We start from the raw sequence: 13597 nt of genomic DNA on the forward strand, positions 1-13597 counted from the left end.
AGCAACAACCCAAACTTTGTTATGATGCCCCAGTTGCCAAGTAACAAATCTGCAAATTAAGCAAGCAAGTAAAAAGAAACTTTAAAAAAAACCTTTGCTTCTGGTCGGGAAGATGCCAATTGGAGCTGGGTCCCAAGTCTTCAGCATTAACTGCAGCTGGAGTCGGTAATGGCAATTCCATTCTCAACATCGGGTACAGTGCTGTCTGCATCGAAGTAGTCACCTTGCTGCCCAAGTGTGTTCAGTGCAGGAACCATGGCTATGTATTGGCTTCCGGGCAGGAGCGGGGACCTCGGCCAATGGGCAGGAGTGATGACCCCAGGCTCTACCATTGATTGGGTGGTGGGTTATGGCGGCACTTGGCGATGGGGAGATGCTTCGAATCTATGTCTGGTGTTTTTTTGGAATTTAAGATCTCATTTTTGTATCTGGCACATAAGTCAACCCCTGATTTTTGAGTGCTTTTTGAGGGTTTCAAATTATACGCTGCAATATAGGTACATAGAACTACAGAATGCTACAGCATAGAAACAGGCCCTTCAGCCCATCTAGTCTTGGTTAAACTATTATTCTGCCTAGTTTCATGGACTTGCATCTGGACCACAGTCTTCCATATCCTTTCCATTCATGTACCCATCAAAATGTTTCTTACATGTCAAAATTAAGGCCGCATTCACTATTTTAGTGGCAATACATATTAGGTATACTTTGAAATTTTGCTTCTTTTATGTCACATATATTGTACTTAAAAATGTTGAACTTGCTACTGAACCCTGCACACAGCATTTTTCAGATGGTCCCGTGAGGGAAGAGATACAGGAGTAACAGAGCTAGCACCACCATGCTGAGGAAGATCTTCTTCCCATGGGCAGTGAGAAAGCTGAATGACCAAAGGAACTGCTCACACTAACCATCAAATACTCTCATATGTCCAAAACAACATTGATTTATTTATTTGTATTAGATAAAATACTTCTCCTACATATGTATTGTTTGTCTATATGCATGCAATGTTTGACTGTGTGTCTGCATGTTTTGCGCCAAGGACCAGAGAAGGCTGTTTCATCGGGTTGTACATGTATAGTCAGGTGACAATAAACTTGAATTGATTTGACTTACTTGCACAAGCTGCAGGAGCAGTAGATGCATTTGTCCTAAGCTTTCACTAATGTAGCAAACTAAATGAATTCTCCACTGTTCTACAGTTCATTTCTTTTTGTTATGTTTCAATTTGTAAATAATCAAACTCACCTCAGGAGATAAAATATCTACTGACATTTATCACAAATCCAGAACTCCCAAAAATATGACTCTTGAATGTCCTGTCAGGATGCTATTCCTTTCTCCCAGTTCTCCACTTCCATCTTTTCAATGAAAGTGGTTTCCCCTCTCTGATCAATAGATCCACCTTCCACATTTCCTCATAAAACAGCGAGAGGGTTGCTGTGGTCCTCTCCTTTCACCCACCAGCCTCTGTATTCAGCGCACCATTCCTCACCCTTTCGGCTAGCTGCAACTTGATCCCACCATCAATTACATCTCCCCTCCCCACCCCTTTCCATTAGGAACACTGCCTCTTTGACTCCTTGTCTGTCACCCCTCTGCATCCACCTCTTAATGACCACTGGGACTTTCCCCTGTAACTGCAGGAAGTGCAACACTTCCTCTCACACCAAGATTCACAGGCACCTCCTCTAACCTTACCTATTGCATTCGGTGCTCCCAATGTTGTGATTTTTTTTAAGTAACATAGAAACTTGGGTTCTTTTATATTAACAATATTTTATTAACAACTCACAACCTTGTGGTGCAGCCATTTTTTGTATCTAACCCGAGGTGCAGCTTTCATCTCTGACTCCCTCTAGTGGTCAGGAATATCACTTGCATTCTATCACCACATCCCCTTCCTTAAGATGTTCAATCTAGCCACATTACAAGTAATACATACAGTATTTATTTGAATTTAAGCACCAAAATAAACACAAATAGCAGCAGCACAAACTTTTTAAGTGTGCAGTACTTTTTGTTTTAGAGATTCAGCCTGTCAGGAGCTTTGATAATGCTTGTGGATCTTAACACAGGTGCTTATGCCGGCTCTGCTGGTCCACTACTGTCTAGCACAGGTGTGTTTCTTTTGTTGCTGTGCAGGATGGATCCTCTGCATTTGTCTGTTCTTCCAGTGTCACTTGGGTTTTCAACAGGCTCTTTCGATTCCTCCTCAGTATTTGACCATCCTCTGTTCTGACCGTGTAGGATCTTAGATTTACTTCCTCTAGAATGGTAGCCTTTTTGTCCCAAATGTTGGAATCTCTGAAGTTCACTGTATCATGTTGTGCCAGTGGCCATAAGCTTCTTACTAATTTGTCATAGTTTGATTGTTGTCTCCTTTTCAGATGCTTTTGTTTTCATTTGATATCTCTGTTCTTCTTTGGGTCTGCAGAGTAGAAAAGTGTTGTGGATAGCCCATATCTCATCAGGAGCTCAGTGGGTGACATGTCGCGTTCAAGTGGTAAAGCGTGGTAACTCAACAGAGCTAAATAAGGATCTGAACCACTGTCTTGTGCTTTCTTGAGCAGCTGTTTACGATGTGAACTCCTTTCTCTGCTTTACCATTTGACTGGAGATGCAGAGGACTTGAAGTCACATGTTGAAAATCATACTCTTTTGCAAAGTTCTGGAATTCTCTACAACTGTAGCATTGTTCACTGTCACTCTAGACAATTTGAGGAATTCCATGTCATGCAAAGATTGATTTCATATATTTGATCACACAAGCAGCAGACACATTAGGAAGCAGTGTCACCTCCGGAGAGTTTGATATATAGTCAGTAATCAGCAAGTAATTATTTCCATCCAGGTAGAACAGATCACTCCCAACTTTCTGCCATGATTCAGCTGGTAAGTCAGTTATGATCATGGGTTCCTTTGTCTATTTTGTGTGATGTTTCAGACAGGTTTCACAGCTTGAAACTATCCTGTCAATGTCAGCATTTATATCCCTAGCCAATAAACAGCAGTTCTGGCCCTCCTCTTGCCTTTTTCTATTTCAAGGTGTCCCTCACGCACCTTTTCAGCATCTCTTGTTGCAGTGATTGCGGAATGACAATTCCGCTCTGTCTGAGTAAAAGCCCATTGACAACACTCAGCTCAGCTCTGATGTTGTAGTATGGCAGAACTTTGGACACAGAGAAATGTACTGTGTCTCTCCAAATATGGCTTCTATGTTGGTGAGATGAAACACAAACTTGGGGACCATTTTGCAGAGAATCTGTGCTCTGTCTGCAATAGCTATCCTGACTCCCAGTTGCATGCTATTTCAATTCTTTCTGTGCCCTTACCAACCTGTCCATTTGAAAAAAAATGTCATAATTTTTTTTTAAAGAATGTTTGTAGCTCATGAATATTTCTACAACCTTAATATTGCTGTGAAATATACATAAGTCATTCAGCTTTTCAACAATGCATGTGTTCTTGCCAGCCATTTATATGGCACTGGTTTGTTTCAGATTTTCAGAGAAACTAAAGAGAAAGAAATTCAAGACCTGCTACGTGCTAAACGAGAGTTGGAAGCCAAATTCCAGAGGCTGCAAGCTCAGGGAATCCAGGTGTTCGATCCAGCAGATTCTGACTCAGATGACAACCATACTGATGTCACTGGTAAAACTTTTGTACACATGAATCCTGTATGACCATTCTCCTTTAACAACTACTATGAGGTCTTTTGTTACATGTCTGCAAAGCTGAATTCGTGGGGTACTGAATGACATAGATACAGCTCCAGTGACTGGGTCCAAATTCATTATACAATGAGTCAAAATAAAATTACTTATGGGTTGTGAAATGGTTCTGTGTGAAATCTGTCTTTGCTCTACAGCCTTCTCTGCGGCATTGTTGGTTTAAAAGCTTGCATAACAGTAATACAGCGTCAGCAAACCAGTTCGAATCCGCCATTGTCTGTCATGAGTTTGTACCTTCTCCCTATTACTACGAGGGTTTACTCTGGGCACTCCTGTTTCCTCATGTTCCAAAGATATCCAAAGTTAGTAGATTCATTAGGTCACATTGGTGTAGTGTGGACTTGTAGGCCAGAAGGGCCTGTTCCCCTGCTTTATCTCTTGAAAAGAAGATATAGAAACAGTAGTATGCCATTCACTGTGATCCATTTTGATCATTGGTGATCTTTAATATTAATGCCACTTTCATCCATTAACCTCGTATTCATTAAGTACCATAATATCCAAAAGCTTACTGATCTCTGTAATGAATTTACTAGTGATAGCCCTCTTGAATAAACATTTCCAAAGATTTATTATCCTCTATGAAGAATTTTTCTTCGAATAACATCATAAGGTATCGGAGCAGAAGTAGGCCATTCAGCCCATCGGATTCCCTCTCGACATCCCATCATGAGCTGATCCATTCTTGCACTCAGCACCACTCCCCTTCCTTTTCCCCATAACCTTTGATATCCTGACTATTCAGATACCTATCAATCTCTTCCTTAAATACACACAATGTAGCCTGGAGGTGGTCACGTGATGGAGTAGTGGCTGGTAAGGAAAAACCAGCCCTCCGTAGAGAAAGTTTTAAAAAAAAAGAAAAACAAAGCTGAAAAATAAAACATTAAAAAGTTGCAAAAGAAACAGTATAAGAAGAACCTGAAGATGGCTCCAAAGAAAGAAAAGCCTACAGTGTTAAGTAAAGAACAAGTGAAGAAATCACTTTTTTTTAGATTCAGCACATTTACAGGGGAAAATACAACAAGCGGAATATAAAAGTAGGGTGATTTCAGATCATTCTTTGTTATACTTTACATATGAACCTCTGAGAAAATTCAGATGGCCTATCGTTGGAGGCTTAATATAATGTTATTAAAAAGTACGCAATTTATTGATTTTTTGAAAAAACAAATTAATTTTTTTTAAAGAAAATTCTAATTCTGTTCAAAGTAAGTTTGTATTATGGGATGCTATGAAAGCTTATTTGAGAGGACAAATAATTAGTTATACTTCTAAAATAAAAAAGAATTGATTAAATCAGAGTCTTGAATTAGAGAAATGCATTAGTGAGCTAGAAAAGGAATTTCAGAAAGATGCTACAGAAGATCAGAAAATAGAATTGTCTAGGTTGAAACTGGAATATAATACTCTACAATCTTATCAATTTGAATGTATGATTAATAGGACTAAACAACGATATGAATGGGGAGAGAAAGCACATAAGGTATTGGCATGGCAATTAAAGAAAGAACAGGTTTCAAGGACTATTAATGCTGTTAGACGGAATTCGCTTATCACGTATAAACCTCGTGAGATTAATGATGAATTTTATTCATTTTATAAAAAGTTGTATAGATCTGATGGAAAACAAGAAAACGGATCGATTGATCTTTTGTTGAATTTACCGACATTAGAGGATGTAGATGTACAGGAGTTGGAAGCACCATTTACTGACTTGGAAATTAAAATGGCTATGATGGAAATGCCGAATGGTAAATTGCCTGCTGATGATGGATTTTCGGTCGAATTTTATAAATTTTTTTATGATGACTTCTCTACAGTGTTTGGAGATGTACTATATCAGGTTGGAGAACATTATGAATTGCCTGAGTCTTGTTCTAGTGCTTTAATAACAGTAATTCCAAAGAAAGATAGAGATCCTTTGAAAGTATCGTCATATAGACCGATTTCATTGTTAAATGTAGATTATAAAATTATAGCTAAAATTTTAGCGAATAGGTTGGCTAAATGTTTACCTAAGCTGATTCATATGGATCAGACAGGTTTCATAAAGAATAGATATGCCTCAGATAATATTTTACGTGTGATTAGTTTGATTAATAGATTTCTACAATCTTCACACCATCCGATGGTGCTATCTTTAGATGCTGTAAAACCGTTTGATAGAGTTGAGTGGAATTTTTTGTTTAAAGTTTTGGAGAAATTCAAGTTTTTTTTTTGGTTGGATTAAAGCTTTATATAGTAAACCAGTAGCTAGAATACTGATGAATGGTTTGATTTCGAAAACATTTAAATTGACCTGATCTACTCGTCAAGGTTGTCCTTTATCACCAGCTTTGTTTGGGTTAGTGATTGAACCTTTGGCACAGTTGATAAGACAAAATACACAGATACAAGGTATGAAAGTTTTAGATGAGGAATATAAAATTAATTTATTTGCCGATGATGTATTGGTGTATCTAACAAACCCAGCTCAATCACTACATTTGAAGGAGTGTCTGATGCAATATGGATGTCTTTCTGGATATAAAGTTAATTGGGGAAAAAAGTGAAATATTACCGGTGAGTGAAGAAGATTATTCAGCTTATAAGAATATTCTTGATTTGAAATGGACGGATCGAATTAAGTATTTGGGTATAATTTTGGATGTTAATTATCAATTTTTATATAAATACAGAGGTGCACCAAAGAAAAGGTACAAGGACTGCCTAAAGAAATCTCTTGGTGCCTGCCACATTGACCACCGCCAGTGGGCTGATAACGCCTCAAACCGTGCATCTTGGCGCCTCACAGTTTGGCGGGCAGCAGCCTCCTTTGAAGAAGACCGCAGAGCCCACCTCACTGACAAAAGGCAAAGGAGGAAAAACCCAACACCCAACCCCAACCAACCAATTTTCCCTTGCAATCGCTGCAATCGTGTCTGCCTGTCCCGCATCGGACTGGTCAGCCACAAACGAGCCTGCAGCTGACGTGGACTTTTTACCCCCTCCATAAATCTTCATCCGCGAAGCCAAGCCAAAGAAGAAAGATATAAATTAAACTATGTTCCGTTAATAAAAAAAATTAAAATTGATTTGATTAAATGGAAAGATTTACCTATTAATTTATTGGGTAGAATAAATACAACTAAGATGAATATTTTTCCACGTATGCAATATTTATTTCAATCTATTCCGTATTTATTTGATAATTTTTTTTCAAGATTTGAATAAAATGGTTAGAGAGTTTTTATGGAGAGGTAAATTTTCAAGAGTAGCCTTGAATAAATTAACTTGGAAATATGAATTAGGGGGACTATGTTTACCACATTTTTGCAATTATTATGAAGCAGCCCAACTTAAATTTATTAGTTCATTGATCGATTTGGAACAGCCCCCTAGTTGGGCCAAAATTGAGATGGCAAATATCTCTGAATTTGAAATACATCAATTCTTGTTTAGATGGAATGTAAATTTGTTACAGCAACATAATGTGCCTATATTAAAACATTTAATGAAGTTATGGACAAAGAAAAAGAAAATGATAGGTTCTAGGGGTGAATTATCAGCTTTGACTCCGTTGTATAATAATCAACTTATTTCTTTCTCAATACATAATCGAAGTTTATTACATTGCAGATTTAAAGGTGTGGAAAATTTGGGAGATTGTTTTAAAGAAGGTAAATTTTTATCTTTTGATCAGTGAGGGACAGTTACGGTATTGATATGAACTCTTTGTTTCTTTATTATCAAATTCGATATTTGGTAAAACATGTGTTTGGTAGAGATATGATTTTACCTGAAATGACTAAATTTGAGACTTTTCTTATGAAGGTACCAGAGAAGGGTTATATTTCACTTATGTATCAAATATTACAGGATGGTATGGATAAAAAGGGTTGGAATAAATCCAAAGGTAAATGGGAAGTGGATATCGGTTTTATTTTTTCCGAGGATGATTGGTTAGATATTTGTTATGATAGTGTAACTAGACTGATAAATGCACGTTATGCAATGATTAATTATAATTTTTTTCATCAATTATACTTAACACCTGAAAAACTAAAAAAGTATGGTTTTCATGAATCAGATTTGTGTTTTAGATGTGGTAACTTTGTTGGAACTTTTTTTCATGCGGTTTGGTCATGTATACATATACAATCTTTTTGGAAGAAAGTTCAATTGTTTCTGGAATACCTGTATAAGATTAAAATACCTTTAGATCCGACAGTATTTTTATTGGGTAGTTTGCAACCTCTGAAAGGTTTGGGATTAGATAAGTTTCAACTTGCTTTTGTATATTTAGCTTTATCTGTAGCAAAAAAATGTATTGCTAGTACATGGAAAGATACAAATATGATTGATATTAATAGATGGCATAATGAGATGAAATATTGTTTAATAATGGAAAAAATTACATATGTTTCACGTGATAATTATAGTTTCTTTATTAATAAGTGGTTGTTATATTCAGAATATTTACATTTTGATTTAGATTGATTATATTTTAATATGTATGCTTAATTTTTCCTCTTTATGGCTCTCCTTAGGAGAGTTGGCTGAATGGAGGGGGGGGGGGTTCTTTCTTTTCTTTTTTTTATATATAAAATATAACATTCATGTTTATGGTCTATTGTTATATATGTTACTTATTATCTGTACTTTGAACGAATAAATAAAGTTTTGGAAGAGACTGCAAAACAAAAGCCTTGGTCCTCCTTTGCTGAGCTCTGAAATTTTCACTCAGAATTACTATTCTTTTGACAACATTCCTTTTATCTAATGCAATATTTAACTTTGCTAAATTTGAGCTACTTGGCCATTTCGATTGTTTTTGTGCTTTAAAGGGATATTTGTGAAAAACTGTATTAATTCTTTAAAGACAGTAATTGCTTGATTAGTGTTGCACTTTTTCCCCCAATCTATCACAGCCATGTCACTGTAGTCACTTTGTTTACACATTTAAATTTTAAATTTTTTTACAACAGGTAGAAGCTGATTCTTGCCCATGAAACCCATGCCGCCAATTATACCTTATTAACCTACTAATTACGTATGTTTTTTGAGAGTGGGAGGAAAACTCATATTGGTTATGGAGAAAACGTACAAACTCTTTGCAGACAGCAGCGGTTTCAAACCTGGGTCACTGGTACTGTAATAGCATTGTGCTAACTGTATTGCCTTTAAGGCCTTACTTACAAATTGAATTGGATTGCTTCAATGCAAAATTCTATCAGCCTTCCCTAAAGGCCACTTAATTAAAAAAAAGAATTGTAGTCCCTTCCTTGTGCAAAATTGATTGTCATTTTTATATTTGTCTCTCACTATATTGATCTAAAAAATCAATCTTATATATACACTCTGCACACAATTTGCACCCATTCTTTCTGTAGAGTAAAGCTGTCCATGATTATTGTTAAGTCATCTCACTGTGCCTCCAAGGTAAGTATAGACCAGAACTTTGATGGTGTCTACCCTGCCTTTGTGTCTTTCAGCTACAGGCACTCAATGTGAGTACTGGAGTGGTGGGGTCCTTGGAAGTGAACCATCAATGGGCAGCATGATACAACTTCAGCAGACATTCCGAGGGCCAGAGTTTGCACAAAGTTCAATAGATGTGGAAGGACCATTTGCTAACGTTAACCGAGGTAAGCTATCAATTGCAGTATTAAGGTAACTTGTTTCTCTGCATGTAAACACTGTGGTGGCAGAGCACTTAGCAGCATCTGATACTAGTTAGGAGGCCTAAGACTGGAAATGCTGAAACCTGGAACAAAAGATAAGCTGCAGGAAGAACTCTATAGGTCAGGCAGCATGTTTCAGGTTGAGACCCTTCATCTCAATTCAAAAGACTTGATACTTATATTTTTTTTACCCACAATATTGCTGATGAAATTGTGAGTAGATAATGTTGCAGCATGGAAAAGCAAGCAAATGAGATCCTGGTAAACAGAGCAAGCAATCATGTCTGTCGACAGTTCGTCAAATTGAAAAAACTTAAATGTTATTTCCTGTATGAGTACAGAGACTTCATTCATTTTCAATATATTTCAATACTATGGCCAGCTACCAGACATATCATGAACATCTTAATATGGTCACAAATTGGTCCTGAAAGTATCTGCATGAAAAAAACTGAGGCTTATCTGCTGCTATTGTAAGATGGGAGGTAGTTGATTATAGATGTGCTGGGAGGCACGCCCATTCTTCAGTGAAATTCTAGCATAGCAGAGAAAATGTAAATGAGCAATCTCTTAGATTTGCTTGAGTTGAAATAAGAGTATGGAGGACAAGAAAAATCACCAGAGGGTTGTTAACTCAGTCTGCGACATCATGGACTTCACTCCATCGAGGACATCTACAAGAGGCGGTGTTTTAAGAAAGCAACTTCTATCCTCAAAGACCCCCACTACCCAAGCTACTCCCCCTTCACGACTGCCACCATCGGGAAAAAGATACAGGAGCCTAAAGACGAACACTCAGTGGCACAAGGACAGCTTCTTTCCCTCTGTCATCAGATTCCTGAATGAATAATGAACCAAACACAGTGCCTTATTTTAACTTTTTCTTGCACTTTTAAAAGAAATATATCTTGTAAGGTGGTTTATATAAATGTTTGCAGTAATACTGCCACAAAACAATGAATTTCATGATATATTCTTGACAATAAATTCTGATTCTGATATTCACACTCTGTCTCTTGGAAAGACTTGATCAATTTCTCACAATTTATTCACTGTATCCATTCCCAAGATGAGGCTTTCCATTCTAGGACATCCAAAATGTCCTTTCTTTAGTAAAGCTCATACTTTATTATATTTCTGCTTTCGCCCCACCTAGCAGAACAAGGACAAAAGTCCAAACGCAATCTGCTGAAGGGACCCAATGTGTCAAGCTGCATCAGGGAGTGAAAAAGAATGGTCAATGTTTCAAGCCAAAATCTTTCATCAGGACTGAAGGGTTCTGACTCGAAACGTCATCCATTCTTTTTCTCCCACTGATGCTGCTTGATCCACTGAGTTCCTCTGGCAGATTCTGTTTGGCTTCCGATTACAGCATTTGCAGCCTCTTGTATTTCTCGAGGACAGAGTGCCTTTGGTTCTCACTTTCCACCTCTCCAGTCTCCACATTCTACACACAGACCTCCAACGCTACCTCCAACTTTTCCCCCCCCTCCATCTGGGACCACGAGCAGATCATTCAGGTGAGACATATCACGTGCACCTCATCCAACCTAATCTACTTTATTCATGTACTTGGTGCTACATTGGTGAGATCAAACGTAGAATGGGTGAGTTTTTCACTGAACATCTGCACTCTGTAGGTCCCAACAGCCAATCTCTCCAAATCCCTCTACCATTCTCACAAGGACATGTCTATTTTCAGCCTTTTCCATTGCCAGACTGAAGCCAGATGTAAATTTGAAGATCGACACATCATATCCCTCCTGGATAGCCTTGAAAACAATGGCATGAATATTTGTGTTATAATCAGAGGTAACATCCACCTCTATCTATTCTAGTGTTTGCATCTCTTTATCTACTCCCATTCTTAATTTTCTAAGCTCTCAACCCCCTCCTAAGATATTTTGTTTCTCTTTCTTGATCTGTCTCTCCACATCTCTCACCTTAGTCCAATACCATATCAACTCTTGGGCCCTCTCCAGCTTTTTATTTTCATCTCACTTGATATTGCCCCTTCTTACTTTCGTCTCCAATGTTCCAACCCAAAACCATAGTTACCTGTGAATCCTGCCCGACCTTCTGAGTTTCTTCAGCAGTTTATTGTTGGCTCACGATTCCTGCATCAGCTGATTTTGAGTTTCTCACTCATGTTTGTGATGAAAGGAATGGTTATCATTTTGAATTAACAAGATTTCTGTTCCTCTCCATAGTTACTGTCTGACTTGCTGAGTATTTACACCATCTTCGCAACTGGGATAACTATTAATGTTGCTTGTTAATCTGAAATAAAATGCAAGTTTAGTTTATGTCTTTAGACTTAATGATGCATGAAATAGGTGATACAGTGTTAGGTATGAGAGATTGCTTTATCCCGTCCATTTAATCCAGATGATTGGGATGCTGCTGTTACAAGTTTACTACAAGTCACCCCATTTCTTCCTCGGACTCTTTGGAGCAATACAGTACGTTGCTACCTTATGAATACTGCAGACACGCAACTGGAAGTAGACATTTTCCTCCATGTAAGTTGGCATTTACCCTTGATCAGCTATTTAAAAGATTTGGAGAGGGGTTGGGGGGGGTGGGGTGGTAGGTGAGGATTGTTGCTGGCCGGTTTGCATGAGTTGTTACTAAACAATATAATTTAGAAAATACATGTAATGAAAATATTTTAAAATTCATTCCTTGTTCTTTTTTAATTCAGCAACAAGATGTATTTACAAAGGAGACACTATAGATATGTTAAACAAAAGATAACTATTGTGATTTGTTACGAGCCCAAAGGACCCCAAAACCCAGCAGCAATAGATATTCACCATGACAAGTAGTTGTTTTTAATTAGCTTTAAACATGAAAACTGAATCAAACTTTAACCCAACTTAACCCCCTTCTAATTCTAAGCGCATGTGTATGTGATGTGTGTGTAAATTTAAGAAAGGTTCTTTGGTTCACAGTTCTTTTTTTTTGAAAAATGTATTTAAAGTTTTACAAAATACAAGTATGTAAAATACAAAATAAAATCTAAAACTACCCCATACTACCCCCCACCTCCCCCCCTCCAATTACCCCACCCCTTACAACCCTCCCCCTTTGGAGGTTATTAAAAAAAATACATAAAATCATAACAGGTGTGGTATGTCAACTGTTTACATTTTTAAACACAAGTAAAGATTTTACTTAACATCTAGACCCATACATTCCAAATATAAAGTCCACATTTTAATAAAAAAAAGCATAATTATTTCACAAACTATACATTATCTTCTCTAAATACAAACATGATTGAATTTCATTATGCCATCTTTGTATACTTAATTCAACATCATTTTTCCAAGTTTCAGCAATACATTTTCTAGCCACCACCAATCCTAATCATATAAATGCAATTTGAGGTTTTTCCAATTGCAAATTAGCCATAATATTCTTCATATAACCCAATAAACACACCCACGGATCCAGATATAAATCTATTTGGAATAAGTCCCACAAAAATTTAATTACTTTTTCCCAAAAGGGCTTAACTTTTGCACATTCCCACATTGAATACACAAAAGTACCTGTCTGATTCCCACATCGGAAACACAAATCTGACTCACTAAAACCATATCTTTTCAATTTTTCAGGAGTTAAATATAATTGATGTAAAAAGTTATAATTAACTAAATTATAGCATACATTAATTAATTTTGTGACACTATCCAGATGCATATCAGACCATTCTTCCACAGATATAGGAATAAATAAATCCTTCCCCCATTTATCTCTTATTTTGAATACGTCTACCTTGTTCATCTTTTTCTGTAATAACAAATACATTTCTGAAACAAACTCTTTTTTTTTAACCTTATCAGCAATTAATTTCTCAAATTTCGTTTGACCCGGTAGTATTAAATCTCGACCAAAACATTTTAATCACAAATCAAATCAAATCACGGACTTGATAATAAGCGAATAAAGTGTTTTGTAATATGCCAAACTTCTCTCTAAGTCTATTAAATGAAAGAAATGAACCAACTTCAAAACAATCTTCCACCAATATCAATCCTTTTGAATCCCAATCCCTCAAATAAGGGTTACGCATAGAAAATGGAATTAACTGATTCTGATATAACGGAGTTTTAGCTGAAATCACTTCTTTCGATCCTATAAGTTGATTTTACTTGTACCATATCCCCATCAAATGTTTCAATACAG

At 36.9% G+C, this 13597-nt stretch overlaps 1 protein-coding gene across 5 annotated transcripts in view; it reads left to right on the forward strand.

Moving 5' to 3' along the window:
* Positions 1 to 13597, forward strand: part of nphp3 (nephronophthisis 3) — a 153018-nt gene that overhangs the window by 35045 nt on the left and 104376 nt on the right. For all 5 annotated transcript variants that reach the window (XM_069913528.1, XM_069913529.1, XM_069913527.1 and 2 more), the window contains exons 5-7: positions 3507 to 3657; positions 9215 to 9367; positions 11792 to 11925. In XM_069913528.1, coding sequence (XP_069769629.1) covers positions 3507 to 3657; positions 9215 to 9367; positions 11792 to 11925 — 438 coding nt within the window. The remainder of the gene's footprint in view (positions 1 to 3506; positions 3658 to 9214; positions 9368 to 11791; positions 11926 to 13597) is intronic.

This window comes from Narcine bancroftii, chromosome 1 (genome assembly GCF_036971445.1).
Source record: "Narcine bancroftii isolate sNarBan1 chromosome 1, sNarBan1.hap1, whole genome shotgun sequence".
Classification (NCBI taxonomy): Eukaryota; Metazoa; Chordata; class Chondrichthyes; order Torpediniformes; family Narcinidae; genus Narcine; species Narcine bancroftii.